The sequence below is a fragment of the Ambystoma mexicanum genome, chromosome 3p, assembly GCF_040938575.1.
Source record: "Ambystoma mexicanum isolate Mex_15411 chromosome 3p, UKY_AmexF1_1, whole genome shotgun sequence".
Lineage (NCBI taxonomy): Eukaryota > Metazoa > Chordata > Amphibia > Caudata > Ambystomatidae > Ambystoma > Ambystoma mexicanum.
The window spans coordinates 747,073,502-747,099,093 of NC_090925.1; the positions used below are offsets into that span (position 1 = coordinate 747,073,502).

General features: G+C 50.2%; 1 protein-coding gene across 1 annotated transcript in view; it reads left to right on the forward strand.

Annotated features, from left to right (window-relative positions):
- LOC138580803 (TBC1 domain family member 10B-like) overlaps positions 1–25,592 on the forward strand; it is a 977,369-nt gene that overhangs the window by 613,221 nt on the left and 338,556 nt on the right. Inside the window, exon 6 of the mRNA XM_069651650.1 lies at positions 13,139–13,204. Coding sequence (XP_069507751.1) covers positions 13,139–13,204 — 66 coding nt within the window. The remainder of the gene's footprint in view (positions 1–13,138; positions 13,205–25,592) is intronic.

Sequence of the window (25,592 nt, forward strand, 5' to 3'; positions counted from 1 at the left end):
TGGATCTTATAAAAATAGTAAACCTGTACTGGAATCATGACCGGGCAGGATCTTACTCCTTTATAGATCAAGTATCATCAATTATCGACAACTTGATAGATTACACACGAGGTTTAAGTCTGATAGTGTGCGTAGACATAAATATGGATCACTTTAAACCTCTGCACTCTGAGAAAGCCAGTTTATTAAAAGAATGGTTGGCGGAATTAAACACAAGAGACCTATCGATGTTAAATGGGTGCACACGCGGTGATATACCTCCTCACCACGGTGCCAGGTTGGAGCCGGAAGCGTCCACGATTGATTACATCTACATTTCTGATAGCCTCCACCCGCGAGTGAAATCTTTGAAGGTTTCACAAATGAGTGATCGTGATCATGAAATGGTAAAAATGGAGCTCCTACTCTCAGGTAGGCTCAAAATGGTTGACAAAGGTGCAGGTCAAACCCAACCGAATTAGACTAAGACTGGATGTTACTGAGGTGGCTCATTTATCCACCCAGCTATCTCTCAAAAAGTCTCACTGCTTTGATTTAGAGGTGTTGAGGAGGAAGAGATTGATGCGAGCGGAGATCCGTCAGAATAAACTGTCCTATCGGGTAAGATCATCTAGAAACCGGGCCTCAAAACAAATCTTTAAAAACTGGTTAAAGAAGCATAAACATCTGATGCTACAACATGATGCTGAGGCTACGATGAGATCCCTAAAAAACAAGAACAGTGGAGCATTCTGGAGAATTATCAACAACATGGAGGCTCCGCAAAATGAAGTGCAGGCCTGTTTGGTGACCGAGGTTATATGGATAACTCATTTTGAGAGCCTATACAATAAAACTAATGCTAATTTACCATCATCTGCCTTAAATGATTCACTTTGGGAACTAACATTTGCAAAAGATGAGATTATAGATATGATCAAAAAAGCAAATCATTTTAGGGCCCCGGGACCAGATGGTCTTACAAATTTCACCATCAAACAGCATCCGGAGCTCTGGGCCGATATATGCGTGGAAATATTTGTAAGAATAAATTTACAATGTCAGACCCCTACATCATGGAAATCCGCTATAATCGTGCCCATCTTCAAAAAGGGGAACAGAGCCCAAGGTAGGTGCCCTGTTCTCCGCACCCTGCAAGTGGGAGGAGCCTTCTAGGCTCGAAGACCAGCAAGGAGACCGAGGCTCCCAGAGCTACTGGCCAGCAGGCCGGGGAGTCGCAAGACTCTCCCAGTCGCACCGCTGAGAGGCCGCAAGGTCATGGCCGAGGGCACTCCGCTTTCCCAGGTCCCTACCTGAGGTGCAGGGACGTCCGAGCCTTCGCTTCTAAGCGTACAGGCGGAGACTGGGCCCGGCTCTTCAAGCACCATGTAGCAGGCACGTGGAGCAGGGCATGACAAAATGGCTGCCATTCGGAGCTGCCTCGTTTCTGGAGAGCAGGCATTCGAACGCACAGCTAGGTGGGACTGGACCACTCCGGTGACCTAGTCCACGTCGTACCCAACCACAACTGCACAGGGGAAGTATGAAGCTCCCAGTGGGATGTGGCAAGGACCGCCAAGACCTCGGCACCTAGGCCCTTCCCCTGCATGCAAAGATATGTTCTTCGAAAAGTTCCTTACCCTCATGAAGTCACTGCAGATGGGCACCATCCTCAGAGGTGTCATCGAGCACATGCCACTCCCTGCGCCGGCTCCGATGGTGTTGCAGACCCCGGTACCGGTTCAACTCCTGGTTCCCGCGCTGACGCCAGTCACGTAGGTTCGGTCTCCGGCACAGTCTGCGCAGCAGCCACCAGCACTGCCAGTCAGCACGCCACCGCTGCCTGCACCCAGCACGCCTCCGACAGCTCCGGACCACCAGGATACTCCGTCAGCTATGGCCTTCCATGAGAGGCTTGCGGGCGTAGCAGAATACCTGGGGATTCCGCAGCCGCAGGTCAAGCAACCTGAAGCGGGGGTTCTAGCAGAAGTGCTGACCATTCGCCCGGCCACAAGAACTGGCATCCCTCTGCAAAAGGATTTAGAATCCCTAGCCAAGAAGGTGTGGGTGAAGCCACACTCAACGCAGCCTACCAATAAGCACCTGGATCCAAGGGAACTTGCTCATTGTGTCTGTGCACCCTCAAACGCATTCATCAGTTATAGCTGCGGCCTCCCTTTATACCAAACTGTCTTCGTCAGCTGCTCCAACCTCAGCACTCCTAGGGAAGGAGGAAAAGCTGTTGGAATCCTACGGCAAAAAGATGTACTCTAATGCCACACTCCATCTGTGCCAGGACAATGCTGACTCTATTCTGGCAGCTGTGAATCAAAAACTGTGGAGGGAGATTACAAACTCCATACCAGAACTCCCTGCGCAGAGTCAGGTGCTCTTCAGGGCCAGATTGGCAGAAGCCAAAATTGTGGCCCAAGATATTACGGAGTCTACAGTTGATCACATCGACACACTAGGTAGAGCGATCTGTATCTCTACAGACAGCTTGGCTCAAGTCAAACAAGTTTATCCCTGATGTGCAGGAGCGAGTTTGAGGGGATTTAAGGGGACTTATTTCACTCTGCCACGGACGCGGAGCTTGACAAAAAGAATAGCTCTGACAACTAAATCTGCGTCAATCCTGACACATTCAGCACCCAAGGCCTATAGCCAGAGTCACCATTGCTCGGATAGAGCATGTACATTTGATGGCTTCCGGGGCTTTCAGGAGCGACATGCCGGACAGCCAGATCAGTCTCCTATTCAGCACAGGTGCAAGCAGCGCAAAGCCTCTCACAATGGGTTTTTCCAGTCTCCCTTCCAGGCACCAGTCTCAGAGGGTAAAAAGTTGTGACAACATCATCCAGATCCACGAGTCTCTGGTGGGGGACAGGCATGCCCTGCACTTCAGTGCATGGAAGGCAGGGTTTGCGGACCCGTGGGCACTCTCTCCTAGTATCCACGGGCTTCCGCCTACCAATCCCTCCATTTCCTTCTTTCCTCCCCTCCACTCCCACAGATTGGCATGGCAACTCTTGGCGGAAATCTGCTCGCTCATCACGAGTCAGGCGGTGGAGGTTCCAGCTTCGCAGTGAGGCAGGGGCTTCTATTCCCGTATATTCTCCATTCAGAAGAAGAACCAGGCTGGCCTGAGAGTTGTTCTAGACCTTTCTTCCTTGAACTTTTCCCTTCCCCTTTAAAGGTTCAATTTGGTTAATCCAGCGCTTATTGCGAAGACTGTTTGGGTGGAGACTAGATGCCCTCCTTGGATCTGAAGGATGCTTACATGCACGTCCCCATTTGGGAGCCCCATCGTTCCTTTCTGAGGTTCAGGGTCATGGGCTTTCATTTTCAGTACAAGTCCTCTCCTTTGGCATCAACTCGGCCCCATGGATCTTTACGAGGTTAATGAACTCAGTGGCAGCCCTGCTCAGGGCAGAGGGCAACCACCTTTATCCATACCTCGACGACTGGGTTATCCGAGCGAAATCTCTGGAGTCAGTACGTCACACAGCTTCAGCACTCATGCACATGCTGTATGATCTGAGGCTATCAACCCCAAGAAGTCGCAGTTACTCCCCACTCAGTCCTTAACATTCCTGGGGCTAATTTGGGCACTCGGCACACAAGACCACGGCGATCAAGAAGACCACAAGGCATTTTCCCACCAGACTAGTGACCTCAGCATGGTGGTACCAGCACCTGTGCCATACACAACTCAAAATGAGGAAGCTGCAGCTACATTTCTCAGCTTCTTGGAATCGGGAGACCGGCTCCCAGTCCGGTAGTGGGCAGACCTTTCAGGCAGCCTTCTCCGGAGTTCACCATTACCACAGACTCGTCCCTAGAGGGATGGGGAGGGGAGGCTACATTGGAAAACCAGTGTCCATGGAGTATGGTCACGACAGGATCAGCTGGAACACATCAAGTGGCTCAAGATGATTGCCATCTGGCTGGCTCTCAAAGCGTTCCTCCCCATTACCAGCACCAAGTCTGTCTGCATGCAGACAGCTCCACCTGTATGCATTACATCAACAAGCAGGGAGGTACCAGGTCCCCTCCTCGCTGCAGGCTGTCCATCGACATTTTGGAGTGGGCACTATCGAACAACATTTGTCAGCAGTCCATCTTCCGGCGGAATTCAACTTTGAATCGGACACACTGAGCAGTATGGTAATCGACATCTCATGAGTGGCAGTTGGAACGAGGAGGTCCTGAGGGGGGTCTCCTCGACAAGTGGGGTCACCCTCAACTGGACCCATTTGCGACCATGAGCAGCAGGAGATGCCACAAGTTCGCCTCATGGCTGTGGCAAGGCAGTGGATCACTTGGGAAGCCTTTTGCAAACACTACTGCTTGGATGCCAGCGCCAGGTCAGACGCAGCATTTGGCCAGGTGGTTCTGAAGAACTGGTTTTCTTAGATGGGCAACGCTCCTCCCCAGGGCTGTATTCAGTTGTATTCGCCCATACAGTATGGAGGAAAGGGGATGGGAAGTAGGAGCAATTATAAGTTACTCACCGTAGTGACTAACATACTCCTAGTCCATAGTCCCCTTTCCTCCATACGTCCCACCATCCTCCTCCGTAATATCGCAGTGTCATTAGGCAATCGTAATATTGTCGAGGCGTCAAAGGGGACTGAGGAGTGGGGCCGGTGGGCAGAGTCAGGGGAGTGGGTGCTCCCAGGGCCACGCCCCTGCGCGCATCTAAATTTAAAGGGGTAGACTTGGTTTTTGACAAAAAATACAGGGCCCCGGACAGCGACCGCCTGCCTCTTCATTCAACCTACTCCAGACTCGGTTGTCTAGGCTGCTGCCAGGAAGAGGTCAGCCAACCTGTCGTTTTCCTGCTCTGTTCCTCTGTTGTCCAAGGAGGCAAGAGGATCATTACCACCACATCCACGACTATCCGGGCTGCTAACGCAATGGCCATTTTTCGCAAGATATGATCACGAGTTATGGTACAAACGGAGTCCCATCCTAGATTTTCTGCCGGAAGACCAGAAACCGGAGGCAATGAACATTGTCCACGAGGGTGACAAGGGTGGCTCAAGGCCACAGATTTTCAGCCCAATTTCCAGTCCCTAGTTGTAGACATGCCTTTCAATGCCATAAACCTGTTTGGAAAGAAGGCGGATGAGGCCTTGCTCTCTATCATAACGGACACAGAGACCCCTCGCTCCCTGGGAATGCTGCAGCTTTCGCTCCGGAAAAGGATGTTACAGTAGAACTTCACAGGACAACCGTTCCACATTCCAGTTGTTTTTCTCGTACAATTCACCATACTCCTCAGGGGACAAATACATGAAGTTCCAGTCCTACAGAGGTTCTCAGTGGTGCTGTGGCTCCTCCCAAACTAGCAGCCAGTCCGGCAAACCACCATGACCAGCCCAGAGACCAGTCCTCACCCGCTTCAGCACCCCAGTGGGAGGACAACTCTCAAGATTCGTCAGGGAATAGAGAAACATCACATCCGACGAAGGGTGCTATCCCTTCTCCTGCAGAGCCACTCACTTGAGCTCACACTTTCCACTGGACATTCCACCTGCACACAAGCTGAGGAGGTTGCTGCACCTCCTGCTACAAGATATACGGGCACTACTATTGAAAGGCGTGGTGGAGAAGGTGCCAAAAGACAAATTGGCTACAGGTGTCTACTCCTGCTACTTCCTGGTAAGACAATAGGCACTGCACAACAAATCAGGGTTGGAGGCCTTATTAGATCTAAGGGTGCTCAACAAATTCTTAAAGGCGCAACATTCTGTATGGTGATGCTGCAGCAGGTCCTGTCCCAGCTGCAACAAGGAGATTTCTTGGTGCCCGTTGACCTCGGGGACGCTTATTTTCACATCCCTATTCGCCACTCACACCGGCGCTACCTTTGCTATGTAGTGGCAGGAGTATAGTATCAATTCAAGGCCCTTCCCTTTGATCTTATTTCAGATCCACAGGTATTTACCAAGTGCCTCACACTAGTAGTGGCTCACCTATGGTGGAGGAGCATCCACGTATACCCGTACTTTGACGACTGGTTGGCGAGAGCCCCCTCCTACCCACTGGCGGAAGTCAGCACGGCGTCTACCATTCGGTGTCTACAACAGCTCAGATTCTCCATAAACTTCCCAAAGATACGCCTAGTGCCCACAAGAAAGGCACTCTATCTCAGAGTGAAGCTCAACACTCAACCCTGCTCCGCCAGGCCCTTCTGACAAAGGTACACCACCTCGGCAGTGCCCAGATGGCCCCAGTTGGAATTACAAGTCGTTGTTGGGGATGTCATTGTGCATTTCTCTGATCACTCACTGCAGACTGTGCATGCGGGCAGTGGAGGAATTCCTTGATGCCCGATGGATACAGGCGGCACGGTCCTGGGACAATCTCATCACTCTGACCCAAACCTTCAAACTGAGCCTTCACTGGTGGTCAGTGAGGGAACATCTGGTGAAGGCTCCCCCATTCAGGCTGCCAGAACATCAGCCCACTGTCATGACGGATGCCTCACTGGAAGCTTGGGATGCCCACTGTCGGGACCAACACAAGAGAGGCCTCTGATCTGAAGAGGAGACAGGCCTGCACATAAACCTGCTGAAGTTGCTGGCGATTTTCTAGGGCCCTAAATTCCTGGGTAGGTCAGAGGTTTGCATGTGAATCTATGAAAGATAACAATGCTGGAGAACTGGAGTTACGTATACCTTAACCAGCATTGGATCTTTCATAGATTCACATGCAAACCTCCGACCTACCCAGTGTGGCTCATCTTTTGGCTCTCACTAACACTCGTGTGCTTGCCGAATCTGAAGATGGCTGCCTGGGGAGGTGTTAAGGGAGATGTTCCTATTGGCTGTGGGCTGTATGACCCAAAATGATTGTACTAGAGCACAAAAGTGACTGAAAGTTTCAATTTAAGTTTAAGCTGCTCTGTTACCAAGTATTTCCAGCCTGATGACTGGGAATATTCAAAGCATGAAAATCTATGAAAGATACCAATGCTCGACAACCAGAGTTACAGGTAAGTAACTTATTCATTAACCTGCCATTCTCTTCACAGACTGGGCTTCTGCCTCAATTGCAAGAAGTCCAACATGATGCTATCTGAAAGGCTGGTGCAGTCCTGGATGTGTCCTCTGGGGGAAAAGCCTCGCCACCCGAGCTGAGGGCTAAACACATTCTCCAGATGGTTACCAAATTCCAAAGGGCCCAGCATTTTCCAGCCTTCGACTTTTTGAGGTTGCTCAGCCTCATGGCATCCTGCATTTTCCTGATGCCAGAGGCTCGCCTGGGGATGACATCTTTCCAGTGGGCCCTCAGAACCCAGTGGTCTCGGTTCTCGGGCAAGGTGTCAGATCTGCTTCAGGTTCCCAACAGGATTGCACAGGATCTCTTGTGGTGGACCTACAAGGACAACATTTTGAAGGGAGAACCTTTTTGGTAAACAAGGCCGGAAAATGAACGGTAGCTACAGACGCCTCTCCCACGGGTGGGGACCCCATGCCAACAATCTGTCATCAATCATTGCTCTCCATCAGAGTCCAAGCATCAAATCAACTTTTTGGAGCTGAGGGTAATCACACTAGGACAGAAGGCCTTTATACCCTCAGTTCGGGGAAAGAATCTCCTGCTAACGATGAACAATTCAGTGGCCATGTACCACCTCAACAAGAGAAGAGATGTAGGGTCACTAACATTGTGCAGAGAGGCAATGTAGCTCTGGTCCTGGTCAATTCAAGAAGGAATCTTCCTATCATCAGTTCACCTAGCTGGAGAGAACACAGCAGCAGGCTCTCTGAGCAGTCAGAGCACAGTCTCCAAGGAGTGGGAACTAGCTCAGGAAGTCCTTCCAGAGATCTTCACCCTTTGGGGAACCCCTCAAGTAGATCTGTTCACAACCCGTGTCAACCGGAGGTGCGAGCTGTTCTGCTCCAGGGAATTTTACCCAAGAGGAGCTCTAGGGGACACGCTTGTTGTGGGCTGAGAGTTTCCACTCCTATATGCATTTTCTCCTGTCCCATTCCTCCCTCAAGTGATCAGGAGGTTGAGAACGTTCAAGAAATCCATGATCCTAATTGCTCCGGATTGGGCCTGTAGGACATGTTACCCAGACCTTCTGGACTGTGCATCTGCACTCCAATGCGTCTTCCACAAAGAGAGGGCCTTCTCTCGTGAGAGGAGGGTTGGGTTCTCCTTCCAGAGGGCAAGACACTCAACCTTCACGCATGGTTTCTGAAAGGTTGGGATATAAGGATTGGGACCTCCCAGAAGACTTAATGGAGATTTTGCTTTCAACCAGAAGGCCAGCAACAAACTCTCTATCGCTGCTGTTGGAACAAGTTCTGCAGTTGGTGCAGGTAGAATAATGTGGATCCTTTTCCATGTGCCACACCTGTGGTGTTGTCTTTCCTATTGTATCTAGCTAATCTGGGGCTCCAGATTGGCACCATCAAGGGGTACTTGGTGGCGCTTTCAATTCTTAAGTGCACGACTGAAGAAGCTTCCTACTTTAAGATGCCGCTAATTATTGAATTTCTGAAGGGACTCACAAATGTGTTCCCTCCAATCCCATTTCTAGACCCAGTTTGGGATTTAAATCTAGTTCTAAAATTCCATGTGTGCTCCCTTGGAGCCTCTTCAACGTCAAAAGCCACAATGGACAGGAGTGAAGACAGTCTTACTGGTCGCTTTAACATCTGCCCGCAGGGTGACCGATTTACAGGCTTTAGTATGTAAGCCACCATTTGCTACTTTTTAAGTTGTCTTGAAAGTTAAACCCACTTTTCCTCTGTAAGTAGTTTCCGACTTTCATATTTCACAGAAATTGTTTTGCCAACATTCTGTCCTCCTCTACACCCCAATAAAGAGGAAGAAAGACTCCACAGACTAGACCCCAAAAGAGCACTAAGCTTTTACAAATCACGTCTTGCTAAAAAGAGACAGGACAACCAACTTTTTGTGGGTTACACTGGACTTGTTGGGCCTGGCAGTTACCAAACTGATATTATCCAGATCGATAATTCTGTGTATCACAGAATTTTATAGACTTGCAGGAAAGGATCCCCCAGAAGGTCTGCAAGCTCACTCTTTTGTGGCATAACCTACGTCTTTTGCCTTACAGAGAGGGAAGCTGATTAACGACATTTGTGCGGCAGCCACCTAGTCTTCTAACCATACCTTCACTAAGCACTATTGCCTAGATTCTGCTTCAGACCAGGTGGTGGGATTTGGAAAGATGGTTCTACGTTCCATTCATGACAAAAATTGAGAATTCTTACTCCTTTCTGAAAAGTCTTATTGCCTCCTCCAAACCTCACACTGCTTTGGGAGTCTCTATAAAGATGTGGAATGCGTGGGAGGACACAATCCATTGAAGAAAAAGTTACATACTAACGTTCTTTTGACTTTATGTTCCTCCCAAGTATTCGTCATCGCCGCTCCCATCCTACCCCGCAGTAGAATTTGTGTGCATTGCACCTTGCGTTCCTTCTACGTCTAATACTGTCTTGTTTACGCTAATGCTGGTTATCAAGTGGGATGAAGGTGAAAAACCAAACTGAACTGACGGCATAATGCATGCTATTTATACCTTCGATGATGTCGGTCTCGAGATGGAGGCCCTCAAAGGACATAGTCAACCACAGCGACGCACAGCGCCCTCTGCTGAAAAGAAATTCCAACGCAGCTGACGCTGGAAAGGAAGATATTTAAAGATGAGGAATACGTGGAAGGAACATCTAGTCGAAAGAATGTTACCAGGTGTAAGTAACTTGTGCTTTTCTCTCTTTTAGAACGGCTTTTAAAACAAAGTTTTAAATAGTCAAAAAACAAGTGTATTCTAAGTTTGTTTTATAGGGGATAGAGGAGTACTGTAACTATTGCGATTACTCACCATCCTTGCTCGATTTTTTTTTTTTTCTTTTTTTTTTTTAACCAAGTGACTTGGCAGGTCGACTGGGAGTCGCTGGAGGTAGGTTTTCCCACTGTTGGCTCCAGTAGAAGTAGCCCAGGTGCTACGGGTGCAAGGAAGATTCCGTTCGGGTCCAGGAGCTGGGTACAACCCTTTCAAAATAAGAAATGCAGCAGGCAGCAATGCAGGCCTCTTCAGGACACTCTACCAGATAGAAGAAATCCAGTTTCATTGACTTTCTACACACACAGGTGACAGCAGGCGTCTCTCCAGTCGCGAACAAAGCCGGCCTTCTTGGACAGCATCCCTTGAAGCAGGGAAGCTGAAACTTGGCAGGAAGGCGACTTGTAGGACAAGCTGGTGCCGACTGAAATTCCAGCAAAAATGCAGAATGGGGACGCTTCTGGCACGGTAGCCAAATTCAGAGCTTGTTGGTCCACTGGATGGTCCAGGGACTATTTCGAAGGATTGAAGCTACATGAACGCGAGAAGACATCAAGACTGGTATGTCCCACCAGTCCAAGATTTGGAGAATCGACAAGGGCCCTTTCAGATCAGGTAGTTCAGCAGGACATCACTGGTACAGTTGCAGGAAAGGTTGCCAGGGCTCTTCAGGTGTCGTCCACGGGTCTTCAGTTGGCTGCACAGGATTCTTGGCTCTGTTGCTGATCTAATGGAATGGCTGCATGACGACTCCTTATCCTACATTCAGGTGAATGAGCAAACTCTCCAAAAGCAAGGATCTGCACCTCTCTCAGCCAGCAGTGGTACTACAATCGGGGTCCTCTGTGGGCATGCACACTAGAGTTTCAGGCACCACAATTGTGGACTGGGACTAGGCAGTCCCACCCACTTCCTGTGTACACACACAAATGGCATCACTAGCCTGTGCAAACAGCAGCGTTCTCAGCGAAAAAGGCATGAACCATATTTGACCTGAGAGGTCAGGAAGATGAAAAATAAACAAAATTACCAAAGGACAATCGAAAAACCATGTGGCATGGCCATTTTAGTACACTAGCCACGTTTAGTAGCCAGATGAGGTAAACGCGAATGTGCACACTAAAATGAATGCAAACATTGTAAAACATGTAATTGCTCTCTCCAGCTAGTCCTTAGGCACATTCCAAAGTAGCCAAAAATCCCCAGTGTTAAAGTCTAGGGTGATACAAAAGTATTCCCATGTACTGCATTGTAAGACGCTGTGTGCACTGTTGGAGAAGTTACCAAAACCAGTAAAAACTAAAAGACAGAAAGGAAAACATAGTTTGCCAGTACTGAAAGCCTTAAGGACTTATCAGTTTCCCCAAAACAAAATGAGCAAAAAGGCCCGGGACCTCTCTAAAAAGTCAGGACAGATAAAATAACAAAAGCAGAACTTCTGGGTCCATAGAGTATGGAGCGAAAGTTGCCTAAAAGAGAAATGTTTCTGAACAAGTAGTGCTACCTATCACTCCTACGTCCCGTCCCCTTTCCTACATACTGCATGGGTGATTACAACTGAATGTAGCCCAAGGGCAGAGAGGTGATCCTCCTAAGAAAACAAGTTCCTTAACACAGCCTTCCCAAATGCTGCATCCGACCTGGAGCTGGCATCCAAACAGTAGTACTTGCAGAATGCTGAAGGCGTAGCCCATGTAGCCGCACTGCTGATGACCTGCCACGGAACGTGCCTCTGAAAAGCCACAGCTGATAGCGTGGACATGCTATTTCCCGGGAGCGGTTTCTGCTGCCCCTCATAGGCCTGCTTGATGGCCGCTACCATCCATCTTGCTATGGAGGCTTTGGAAGCTTGATAGCCTGGCTTTGACCCACCGAAGGTGACGGAGTGCTTCCTATTTCCTGAAGCTTTAGTCCTGTCCAGGTAGAATTTTAGAGTGTGACTGACATCTAAACAGTGCAGAACCCTCTGAGCATCGTCCATCGGATCCGCAAAGAAAGTGAGTAACACGATCTCCTTATTCAGGTGAAAAGAGGAGACCAACTTTGGTAAGAATACAGGGTGCGTTCTAAGCACAACTTTGTCCTTATGGAAAGTAGTATAAGACTCTGATGCCACCAGTGCCTTTATTTCAGTGACCCTGCGTGCCGACCCGAGTCCCACCAGAAGGGCCGTCTTAAACGTGACTAACTTGATGTTCGCGGGATACCATGGGTTTGAAAGGTTTGAGCCAGGGTGCCCAAGACCAGGTTAAGGTCCCACACAGGGTGTGGCTTCTTGATGGGCAGGTAGAGCCTGGTGAGGCCAACCAGATGTCTTTTAACCACCAGGTTGGAGGAAGAAAATGCCCCCTCTTCTGAGTTCCGGTAGGCTCTGATTGCCGCCAAATAGGTGCGACATGTGTACACCTGCACCCCGAGTGTGCGAGGTGTGCAGAGAAGGAGAGGACATCATCCAGAGTGCAGGTCAATGGATCAAACTTCTTTGACAAAGCCCAGTGGCAGAACCTAGTCCACTTGCTTTTGTAATGGCACCTGGTAGCATCGCTACTAGCGCCCTGTATAATGTCTGGGTTGGCCCGAGACAGATGTAGATACCTTAGTGTGGCATGTTCAGCAAGCACGCTGCAATGGCTAGTTTCTGGGGGGCAGGTGGATGACCGTGCCCCCCTGCTGTGAGAATAGGTGAGCTCGACCCAGCGGAAGGTGCACCGGGCCTGATCCGACAGGCTGAGAAGTTCTGAGAACCATTGCCTCGCGGGACACCATGGAGCTATCCCATGGAGCTATCGGTATGACCCGAAGGTGCTGGACCTCATTGATCTTGCATATTACCCTGCAGACCAGGTGAGTGGGCGTGAAGACATACTTGTTCATGTTGCCTATGCAGTATGGAGGAAAGGGGACTATGGTCTAGGAGTATGTTAGTCACTACGGTGAGTAATTTATCATTTCTAACCAGAGCAGCAACATAGCCTTTGTGTGAATTCTAAAGTGTGATTTCGTGTCTCATTTTGGGTACCAAACCTATTATGTATGTGTGTGTATATTCTGCCTTTACTTATCTTTTTAGTCACTTTTACTTAAAGGCTGTGTTACATATGTCGAGTACTTTGGTTTATGGGCAATCTATTGCTTGACAAGCTCTTGTGTTTGTGTGCTAACTTTTAGAAAGAATTTAGGCAAAATAAATGCGTTCGGGGATCCTGCTCATATGCAGAGATAATCTTGTTGGTTAATATAATGAAGATCCCTTTGATGGAGAACCAGAATTACAGATAACTTTGCCTTTATCCCTTTCCTCATCCTCTCCACCTTCTCTTCTAGCAAGCCTTCTGGTGTCTTGTCCAAATCTGTGAGAAGTACCTTCCTGGTTATTACAGCGCTGGCCTAGTAAGTAGACCATGTTCAGTGCAGACAAAAATCTCTGGAACAATTGAATGATTCTGTGCATTCATGTTTTCATAACAGATTCAAATTGATGTGCAACCATTCTTCTTATTGCTGTTGGGTTTCTTAGTGATTTACACTTCAGTAAGAAACCTGACCAAATACCTGATTATAGGCAATGTAACTCTATTAATGGTATCGATGCTGGGGAACAACCATGCAGTTGAACGACGTTTTATTATGCCACAATTTGTTTTGTTTTATTATTTGTATTGATGCAGTTGACATGCAATTGAATACAATTGATGCCCATTGGAACGTAGTATGTTTAGGAGGGGAGGAGGAGTGCGTTAAGTGGAGGTTTCTCTTGGATGTTGTAATCCCTTGATGTTACTGATGTCATTGGGTTACTTCAGGGGTGGGATGGTCCAATGTTGAATTGCTTTCTTTTTCTGTTTTTGTTTTGACTTCTGATACATAATTTGCTGACAAATACTCCTGTTTGGTTCCAGGTGAAGTCTTAAACTATAACAAAAACATATGCAGGGGGATGCTGTTGTAGATTCCCAGGCTTTGCATGTACTGCCTTCTGTTAGTTGGGTTTATAGGTTTTTGTTAACATCTTAATTTGAGGGTGTATGCATCAGTGGTATTGAATGACATGTTCCTTCAGTGCCTCACCCTGAATACCATGCATCTTCAACTGGCAGTTATGTAGAGGAGATTAGAACCAACCAACAGTACACCTGATACTTGGAAATAACTCTTTAGTAACCAAAAAACATTTCAGGGAGACTATCTGAGAATTGGTCTGCAAACTCTTTAGTAACCAAAAAACATTTCAGGGAGACTATCTGAGAAAAAGCAACATTTGACATTGAACAAATAGAAAATTGATATATAGACTTGGTTGCATTAAAATTACTTCTAATTGGACTTTTTGTCTCAGTTCTCCACTTGTATTCATATTTTTATTAAGGAAACCACTTATTTGGTCTTCCATAGGATTACAACAACACTTTGTTATTGTGAAATTGTCCATGCTCCCTCCTTCCTATCTTGTGGGGAATCGTTGCTCCTACATCAGACATGACAGGCTTTCATGTCTGGTGAGGGGGGCACAGGGGAGCAGGACTGTGTTAGGGAGATTTATCATTTTTATGCTTCATCCCCTGTCCTAGTGAGACACCGAGCACTTTTTGCTGGACTTCTGGACCTTTTTCTTGAATCCTGAATGAGTGGAGCCTTTTACCACTCGTTCATTCTTATGGGCTCTGTCTTTTGGAACTCTTCTTCGTTTTACATGTCCTATGGAGTCTACTTTCCCCATATCTCTTTCAAGGCATCTGTATTTTACTGTTGGAGCACACAGCTCCTTGTGGGCAGTGTCGCTGGGAAACCTTTGGGTTCTCCTTTGGGATTCTTTCTTTATCCTAGAGTAACTACAAATCTTAAGGAAGGATAGAGAGATACTTTGTACATCACATAAAATGTTATATTCTGAGAGATTGGCACACAACACCTTATGTGGAGTGCCAAGGGGGTACCTAGTTATCCCGCTTCTCTCTGCTCCTGTGACTTTTTAGTCACATAGGCAACTCTCTAGCTAGGGCAGGTGGCAGTGGACGTGTTTCACTGACTATTATACTACTTTTTTTTTTACCACAGACTGTATTCACAGTCCCAGTTGTGCACAATAGGGGCACCAGAGTACCAACTTGAGGGGTGGTGGGGTTTCTTTCTTTTTTCTCCATTTCTAGGGTGTTTGTTAGCCCTTCTACCTTTCTTGGAGGAGGAGGTCTGTGTGAGTGTTTTGCGTTTTGCCGGCAACCCTTGGGTGTCCCTGCCTAGTGTGAGAAACCAGAAGGTGTCTCACCCACTGTTCCCCGGGGATCTGACATCCAGGTGGCCAGGACACAGCCATCACTTTTAGATACAGTTCCTGGGGGTGGACCAGTGTGGGAGGATCACCCTGGTGAGGGGTCTTGCAGGAGTGGGACACCGGATGGGGAGACGCGGTACTGCCTTCCCTATAACACCTTTACCCCATCCTACAAAGTAGGATATTTAGAAACTCTACACCATTCCCTTTTTACAACAGAAACACTTTTTCACAGGCAACCCGCTATATGAGAAAACAGACTAACACCCGCTGTATAGCTGATGTGTCCCAATACAATGGTCAGGCAATTACTGACATCACACACACACACACACACCTGACTTCCATTTAGCTTCCCCACACGGATAAAAGGCGGAGCACACTCGGAGCGAGGCAAAATACACGAAGGACCAGCAGTTCCAAGGTGGCAGTTTAACGAGTGAAGAAAGATGGCAAGACAGAAGGGGATCGCAATGAAGGCATTTTCGACAAAGAATCAGTGCTTTCATTAACCCTCGAGATTGAAAAACGCAAGACCAGTAAACCAGGTTGAAGAATCTGCATTGTGTGTTGGAGATACTTGGGGCCCTCCCGCGTCAATAATGGAGGCGGGGAATATCGCCAGCCGCTGTGGTAGTGTCCTTGAGCTAAGAAACAAAGCAGCGTCAGTGAAACCAACACAGCCGGTTAGTTGGGGAGACCAAATCAAGACCGGTCTATGTTGAAATCAGGGTTACACGGGTCAACATTGTATGGCGTGCGCTGGAACGAACATTACTTGAAATACGTATGATAAAATAAGCATGCAAGATACGATACCTTTGACAGAGTAGTCCAGCACCGCGTGTGTACTCAATCGAAGGTCTCTGTTAGGTATCCAGGTGAAAGAGTTGTAGAGAATTGTGAATCGAATTGGTCCCGTGACGGGTCAAGCTAAAGCCTGCGCTCAGTCGAAAGTCTTCAATGTTGATACAGTAAAGAAAGCATGTGGCAAAGTAGATAGTCGGTCCGAGCCAGAGTGCAGGTCTTAGAAACTGAAGAAGATTGACCGGGCAAATCATGTTTTTTGTTGGTGCTGCAGAAAAGGCGCCAAAACCCCAGAGTGACCAGAGAAGTTGCTGAAAACCGTGCCAGAAGACCTTCCTCGAGACTGCTGCTGAGCTATTCATCCATTGTCCTTCTTTTCGTCACCAGACCAAGGAATCCAGAGGTCGTGTCCATCGCTACCACACCATGGAGAATCCAGCCATTAACATTTCTTCAAACCAAAGGTACTGTGGGGAAAAAGGTATTGCTTACCTTAATCCGAAAAGTCGCTCCAGAGCGTTGGAGTGCACATACTGGTGTTCAAGGCAGCCCATCGTACCTCGGACCCAAGCAGCTGCTTGCGGCCCTTTAGTAGGTCCTTTAACAGGGTCTCAAACGTTGTTTGTTTCTTCTTGCATGTTGGAGACTAGAGACTAGAAAATATCCACAGGAGTTTTCGTTGTTTTGCTGCTTGTGAAGACTTTGAGTCCTCTCCGAACTGCCTTTAGCTAGGGTTGAGTTATGGACTTGGAAAGTCTTGCTGTGCAAAGAAACTGTCTCTATAACCTTAAGTTCTGCTAGTGTTACAGTACCCAACTGTTTTCCTTCCTAATAGTCATTATTTTATGTAGTTTTGCTAACTAAATACAATTACTCTTACTTTGTGCGCAAGTGTGCTCTATTACCGATTTAATAAGGTAGAACTGTTGTTCGTGTCAAATGATGTAATTGTAACCGCAAGCAACTACAAACTAAGCAGCGGCCTTTGAAAAGTATTCTAAAATCTTTTGGTTTATTGTGCCAAGTATTTAAAAGTGATACTTGTTTGCATATATAATCTATATTTTAATATACATTGATTAAGTGTTTCTTTGAATTGCATTACTAACTAGGTTTACTGTACTTACCTACAGCTCACTTCTTCCTTTTATGATAAGCCTGACTACTCGGTAACTCTACCAAGATTCCAGGAGTAGTACAGACTGATACTAAGAGTTAGGATCTACAAACCATTGGGGTAGTTTTGTGAAGTCTACCTACAAAGTGGACTTAAGGAAAACTCCCCTAACACTGGTGTTATAACTGGTGGGATTTGTTTAGGTTGGATTGCATTGTCTCCTGGTTGTATTGTATTCAAAGAATCCATCCTCAATGCTACTATACTGTAAAGTACTAAAACATGTCCACTGTGGAAAACTAGAAGGCAGAAGCTATTATACCTCTTACTGTTGAAAAACTGAAAGAATTGTGTAAAGAAAAATGTCTTGGTACTAATGGAAAGAAAGCAAAGTCAATCCAAAATGTGTGGATTACCAAGTGTCTGTGAGTAGGCCTGTAACCCCTAGCCCTAATCTTCCAGAAAGTGAGGTAGATGATGTGGATGAAAATGTGGTTATCCACCTCCCAATCCTCTGACCTCACCCCTACCTATGGCTAACATGTCAGCAGAGCTGGTTCTAGAAATATAGAAAATGAAAAAGCAGCTTGAATTTAGGAGACTGGAGATTCACTCTGAGATGACAGACAAAGAAATGATAAAGGAAAGGCGTCGCTGGGGGGGGGCGGAGAGGGTATGCAGCATGCGCTTGACATGAAAAAGTTCTTGATTCCGCTTCTGTTTCATAGTCCTCTATGTCTAACACCTCCAAGAACAGGAATCCTCACCTCCCCCAAAGATTCGGTGAGTTTGTATGATGCAAGAACTGATTATCAGGATTGGCTGGGTATATTTGAGTCTACATCTAAAGTGCAAGGTATATGTGAAAGTAAGAATGTTTTGGCACCACAAGAAGAGAGATGGTAACTTGTGGGCAACTTGGTTGTGTGAAAGCCTGAAAAACGTAGATGGGTGGATTAAGGGCTACAGGGTGTGAGCACTTATTTCTACTGTTATTGACCGTGGCCTACTAAATGCAAGGTCTCTCTACAATAAGACCACTGCAGTCCTGGACTTATTTCTACGTTTACATCTCCACTTTCTCTGTGTAACTGAAACATGGATTTTCCCACACAATTCTACCGTCCATGCATCACTTACTTCCTCTGTCCTCTTTTGCCCATGTTCCCCGAGCCTCTGGATGCGGTGGTGGCATTGGCTTACTGTTTCGTCCCAACTGCTTATCTGTCCCTTCCTTTACCTGACTACCCATGGTTCAAATTATGTACAAATCATTCACTATTCCTCATGCCATTTCTTTTCTAATTATCGCCCCTTGGGTCCACTGGGGTCATTCTGCGAGGACATTGACCATCTCCTCAGCCACATTTCACCCACTCCCGTTCCTCTTGTTCTACTCAGAGACTTTAATCTCCATCTTTTCTCTACCCTTATAACACCTCCCTTCCTCTCTATACTAGACTCATATCTACTCTCTCCACTTCGTACTCCCTCTACTCATACTTCTGGTTCTACTCCTGATCTGATTGTTGTCTCATCATTTACTGTGTCCTCTGTTTCAGCTCTTCCTATCTACTTTTCAGACCATTCCCTACTCTGTTTCTCTTCCCTCTTGTTTCCTCTGCCACCCCCCACTTCCTCAAATACCTTCCTTAGACGTGGCATACGCAACTTTAACTCGTCACTATTCTACGATACTTGTATAAATTCACTTCCCTCCTTTACTCATTTCTCTACTCTTTCTGCAGACAAAGCAGCATCCACCCTCTCCTCCTCTTGTTTCCAGTCTTGATCATCCTCTTTCTTCCTTTCACCCCACTCGCAAACCTGCCCAACCCTGTCTTTCTCCCCATCTCTCATCTATGCGCCGTCTTCTCCATCGCCTCGAAAGGCGCTAGTGCAAACTGTTCCCCAGCCAACCAGGTCACCTATTTTTCCTACCACGCCCTTTATGACAATTGCCTTAAATCCGCCAAGCGCACTTACTTCTCCGATCTTCTTAACAGCCAATCCACACACCCTGGCTGTATTTTCCAAACTCTGACTCGCCTCCTCTCTCCATCTACGCCTGATCCTTCATTACATCATCCCTAACTGCAACGGATCTTGCTAACTTCATCTCTTCTAAAGTACATTCTCTACGTCAGGATATGTTACTATCTCCTTCGTTGAACCCTTCTTCCCTATCCTTCCCAGCACCCTCTACTACTGTTTCTAATTTCACTCCTGTATCTGACTCTGATGTGACCCTTCTTCTGGCCAAAACTCACCGTACCGCTGCCTCCAGTGATCCGCTTCCCTCATTACTCATTCCCAAAATCTATCCACTACTGTTATCCTTTCTCAGCTCCTTTTTCAACATCTGTCTCGCTACCTCAACTTTTCCATCTGCCTTTAAACACGCAACCATCATTCCTATCCTTAAGAAACCTACAGCAAATCCTTCTCTTGGCTCAAATGTTCACCCTATTTCTCCAGCATGGGGTCTGGCATGGATTCACATGCTCATGAATATTCCCCGTCGTCAGGCTGGGAATCCTCGGTAAAGAAAAAACCAGTATCAGTTTCGTTTCTGATCTGTCTTTCGTAGTAATAACCAATCACTGGTCTCTGCGTCATACTGACCACAGCCAATGACTGCCCTCTACCTAAGCACCGCCTCTGGCAGCCATCTTCAGATTTTTACCGCACGTTCATGTGTTGGGATCCTCGTGCTATTGCTCTCGAGCGTTAGTGCTATTTTTTCGCGCTTTTCACAAAAAAACTTCAATTCTTTCGGTCAAAAGAGCCTCAAGCTCCACCGATCCTACATCCGATCAACGGGGACCCGTGTCGGATTCATCTGTGCCCCTCAAGGGTGAAGATTCGTCGAGCTACACTTCGGAGGACTCCAGAAGCTTCTCAGGCCCGGTCTCGGAGATGGCCCAGGAGAAGGGAAGCTCGACGCCCGGAAAGCTGTTCAGGGTCTGCCCTGGATGCCAGCTGCAGAACGTCTTCAAGGAGGACGAACACTCTTTCTGCCTTTACTGCCTTCATGAGGACAAGACGCACGTGGAAAAGGACTGTGCGTTTTGCGGCAACATGTCGGAACGGACCATGAAGGACCGCCATCAACGTCTCGCCAACTGGCTGGAGGGTAAGAGCCCGTCTGGCGAGAAGAAGAAGAAATCCGAGCGGTCTTCTAAGACCTTTGAGGGCGCCCCGGCGACGGGGGCCCAACATAAGGCCAAGCACCGCGAGTCCGCTGGCACCGGGAGCGCCGAACGGTCGGGCTCTACGGGCGCCAGGCAGGGCGCACCCTCCCCGGCACCATCAACCACGAGCCAACGCTCTGGGTCGGGTAAGAGGAAGGCCGAGCACCCGGCGAAGCTCCTGGAGAGGCCCCGGTCGAGCTCTAAGGCAGAGGAGGAGCGTGGCAGTGCCCCCTCCCTCAAGGATAAGGCGGTGAGCGCACCTAAGGTGGTGAAGGCCTTGATCCATCCGACCAAGCCCTCTATCGAAACGGTCGCGGCGGCCCTGGCTCAGCCTGTGGTGGCTGCACCAGTGGTGGCGACCTCAGGGCCCAGAATCTCCCTGCCTCCTCGGAGGGAGTCTTCCTTTGTGCCCATCGATAGGACCCCCGTGAAACCCTCCGTGGGGAAGAAGGGGGGGCAGGGCGTCGTCGTAGAGTCAGCCTCAGCCTCAGAGGAGGAGCTGATCGAGGTCTTAAGCCACGGCCTAGGCGTGGAAGTAGGCCAGCCCGTCGGAATGGACCCCGACGCAGGTGACGACGACGACATCGTCGAGGATACCGACGGGGCCCCTGCTCGCCCGTCGGATTCCCCTCTGCCAGCGCCGCAAGACAACTCGGCGGCCATTTTGTTGGCCATACAGTCCTTATGCTCTGAGATAAGGACGAGGCTACCGTTACCGACGGAGGAACCTCTCCCGTCGGGGGATCCAGAACCGGGACCTTCTGTTCCCCCTACCAAGAAAAGAAGGATCCATCCACCACCTCCTTTTCAACCGTCGCGCCCCTTCCAGCCCTCCTCCCCGTCCACCCGAGGGGATGATACGGGGACTGACACGGCAGCGACGGGTACGGACGACGAGGCATACGACGAGGATTTTCCGTCGTCGCCTCCCACCAGGGCCTCTCCGCCCGACGAGATCGGATCTTTCCACTCCATGATCTCCAGGGCTTCCGAGCTTTTCCAACTCTGCCCTGAGGAGAAGAAAAAGGAAGGCTTCCTTTATCAGCGGCGCGAGGCCAAGAGGAAGACGGTCCTCGCAGTGCCTCTGTTGGACGACATTTGGGATGAGGGCCTTTCCCTCCTCAAGAACCCCTCCACGACGCCAGCTAGAAGAGACCGGTACGAGAAAAAGTACCGGGTCCCGGACACGGCCCCCCTATGCCTCCGGGCGCAGCCTACCCCGGACTCCGTCGTCTCCGCGGCAGCCAGGAAGAAAGCGGGGGGGGGTGCGGCCTCCACATCGACTTCCCCGCCGGACGGCGAGGGAAAGAAATTGGATACTATGGGACGTAGAGTCATCTCGTCGGCAGCGACGACGATTAAAGCGGCCAACGCCTTGGCTATCGTGGCCCGCTACGACAGGGAGCTCTGGTACAAGATAGCTCCCCTGCTGGATTTTCTGCCGGACGACAAGAGGGCGGAGGCCCTTGAGATCCTGCAGGAAGGTGAGGTGGCCTCGGACCACGCCATCACCGTGGCGACGGACATCGCCGACACTGGGTTCCGCCAGCTGGGCAACGGCGTTTGCCTTCGACGTCGTGGATGGCTCAAAGCTACGGACTTCCGGCAGGACGTCCAGACCAGAGTCCTGGACATGCCCTTCGACGGGAACAACCTGTTTGGGAAGACAGTGGACGATTCCCTTCAGGCCATCAAGGCGGATACTGAGACGGCCCGGGCCCTTGGAGTCCTGCAACGACGGACGCCCTTTCGGAGCGGCGGAGGCAAGGGCGCCTCCAAAGGTTCCGGCGGCGGTTTCGCTTCCTACCGTCAAGCGGCCCGCTCGTCGTCGCAAGAGGCCTACAGAGGACGAGGCAAGTCTAGCGGACCCCGCCGTCGTCGCCAAGGAGGTCAAGGCGGCAAGGCCGCGTCCAAGCAGGATTGAACCGGCCGTGGGGTCGGGCCCCCACCGAAGCACCCCGGTGGGAGGCCGGCTGGCGGGCTTCGTCAGCGTGTGGGAGTCCATCTCCACCGACCGTTGGGTGCTGGACGCCCTGGCCCGGGGCCACGCGCTCGAGTTTCAAAGAAGGTGCCCGCGCGTCCCCCCCGTGGCCAGGAAAGAACTTCACGTCCCTCAACTTCTCCTGGAGGTAAAGGCGATGCTCAGAAAGGGCGCCATCGAACTCGTCCCAAAGAGGCTTCGGGGCTCCGGAGTCTACTCGAGATACTTCCTCGTGAAGAAGAAGACGGGGGGATGGCGCCCCATCCTAGACCTGCGACGTCTGAACAAGTTCATCAAGGCGCAGAAGTTCCGGATGGTCACCCTCCAGCACGTCCTGGGTCAGCTGGAGGAAGGAGACTTCCTATCGTCGTTGGATTTGGAGGATGCCTACTTCCACATTCCCATCCTAAAGGGGCACCGCAAATTCCTCAGATTCGTGGTCCAAGGGCGTCATTACCAGTTCAAAGCCCTTCCCTTCGGACTACGGTCGGCACCCAGGGTATTCACCAAGTGCCTCGCACCGGTGGCGGCGCAGCTGCGCCGCGAGGGGATTCACGTCTACCCCTACCTGGACGACTGGCTCATCCGCGCCAAGACGAGGGAGCTCGCCGTGGTCCACACGGCAAGGACCGTCCAACTCCTCACGGACCTGGGATTCTCCGTGAAGTACGCCAAATCCCACCTGGTGCCCGCGCAAGTCGCACTGTTTCTGGGAGCGAGGCTCGACACAGTGTCCCTTCTGGCCTCCCCGTCGGAGGAGAGGACCAGGACCATCTTGGGCAAGGTGCAACGGATGTTGGTGGCCGACGCGGCCAAAGTGAGGTCCATCAAGTCCCTCCTCGGGATGATGTCTTCCTGCATCTACCTCATTCCCATGTGCAGGCTCCGGATGCGCCCGTTGCAAGAATTCCTGGATGCGCGCTGGATCCAGACGACGGGCAGCTTCGAGGAAAGGATCAAGCTCGACGAGAGTTTCCGACGAGCGATACGGTGGTGGGGCACCCGCGCGCATCTGACGGCGGGCATGGACTTCCAGACCCCAGCCCACCAGGAGACTGTGACCACGGATGCCTCCCTGGAAGGGTGGGGAGCGCACACCGAAAATCTGCACGCAAGGGGACTCTGGCTCCCGACGGAGAAGTCCCTGCATATCAACGTCCTGGAGCTCCGTGCAGTGTTTTGGGCCCTCAGGTCCTTCCTTCCGTCCCTCAAGGGCAAGGTGGTGAGGATCTTCACCGACAACACCACCACCATGTTTTACATCAGGAAACAGGGCGGAACCAGGTTCCCAGCGCTGTCCAAGGAGGCGCAGGACCTGTGGCATTGGGCCGTCGCCCAAGGGATTTTTCTGGTGCCGTTTCATCTGGCAGGGATAAAAAACACCATCGCCGACTCACTCAGCAGGGAGCTGCGCTCGTGCCACGAGTGGGAACTACGGCAGGATCTGGTGGATCGCCTCTTCCGACGGTGGGGCACACCCCAGATCGACCTGTTCGCAACGGCGACGAACACCAAGTGCCGGAGGTTCGCCAGCAGGTTTCCCCAGACGAGGAGCATGGGCGATGCTTTCTCGTTCCCCTGGGAGGGCCTGTTCCTCTACGCGTTCCCTCCCTTGCCTCTGCTAATCCGGCTCGTCAACCAGCTCAAGAGGTCACGGTGCAGGATGATCCTCGTCGCACCTGCGTGGCCGAGGCAGATATGGTTCCCGGACCTTCTGGACTTGTCAGCGTCCCCGCCGATCAAGCTGCCGGCGGACGCGGATCTACTCTCCAGGGAAGGAGGCGCCATCCTCCACCACGACCCGAAGTCGCTGAACTTGCAGGCCTGGCTCCTGCAGCGCTAGAGTTTGGAGGATACGACATACCGGCCGATTGCAGAGAGGTTCTTGCAAAGGCCAGGGCGTCCTCGACTCTTAAATGCTACGGACACAAATGGAAGAGGTTCTCTGTCTGGTGCCACGCACAGAAGATTAACCCTCTACGGATTACGGCTCCCCAAGTACTGCCGTACCTGCTGACGCTGGCCAAAGCTGGTCTGGCACACGCGTCCATCAAGATTCATCTTGCTGCGATCTCCCGATACACCAGAACCACGGGGCGGACGTCCTTGTGGTCTCATCGTCTGGTGAAAGAGTTCATGAAGGGACTGTTCAGATCGTTCCCGCCGGTGAAGGCTCCGGCCCCGGCGTGGGAGCTCAACGTGGTGCTGACCAAGCTCATGGGACCTCCGTTCGAGCCTCTGCACTCGGCCCCGTTGAAGTTTCTGTCGTGGAAAACAGCTTTTCTTGTGGCCATCACCTCCGCACGACGAGTGGGAGAGATCCAGGCCCTTTCCTGCAAGGCCCCGTACTTGACTTTCCACGACACGAGGGTAGTGCTCAGGACGCACCCCTCCTTCATGCCCAAGGTACCGTCGGACTTCCATCTCAACGAACCCTTGGTGTTACCTGTGTTCTTCCCGTCGCCTTCGTCGCCGGCTGAGAGGACTTTGCACTCGCTGGATGTAGCTAGAGCGCTGAAGTTCTACGTGGACCGCACGAAGGGTTTTCGGAAGACGTCACAACTCTTTGTGAACTTTGGACCTGTCAATCAGGGGAAGGCTCTCTCGAAGGCTTCCATCTCCAGATGGCTCTCCGGCTGTATCATGTGCTGTCACCGGTTGGCAAACCGACCGCTGCCTGGCCGTCCGAGAGCCCATTCCACCAGAGCGATCGCAGCTACCACGGCGTTCCTATCTGGTGTGCCCCTGCTGGACATATGCAGGGCTGCTACGTGGAGGTCGACGCACACCTTCACGAAATTCTACTGCGTCGACCGGGATTCCAGGGAGGAGTCCAGGGTCGGCCAAGCAGTGCTGCGCAACCTGTTCGCCTGAGGTGAGCCTGGTGAGGAGGTAAGATGCTTAATGTTGAGTTGATGTGATGCTTAATGTTGAGCCTTTGCCACCTCCCGTGGTTGTGCATGTGTGTACTGCTATGTATTCTTTATTCATGAGCATGTGAATCCATGCCAGACCCCATGCTGGAGAAGGAACAAGTTACTTACCTGTAACTGTTGTTCTCCAGCATGGGTCTGGCATGGATTCACATGCGAACCCTCCCGCCTACCCCTCTGCGGCTCTTCACTTGGTCATACTGCCACTTCACGTGCTTCCAAATCTGAAGATGGCTGCCAGAGGCGGTGCTTAGGTAGAGGGCAGTCATTGGCTGTGGTCAGTATGACGCAGAGACCAGTGATTGGTTATTACTACGAAAGACAGATCAGAAACGAAACTGATACTGGTTTTTTCTTTACCGAGGATTCCCAGCCTGACGACGGGGAATATTCATGAGCATGTGAATCCATGCCAGACCCATGCTGGAGAACAACAGTTACAGGTAAGTAACTTGTTCCTTCTCTTCTATCCTTATC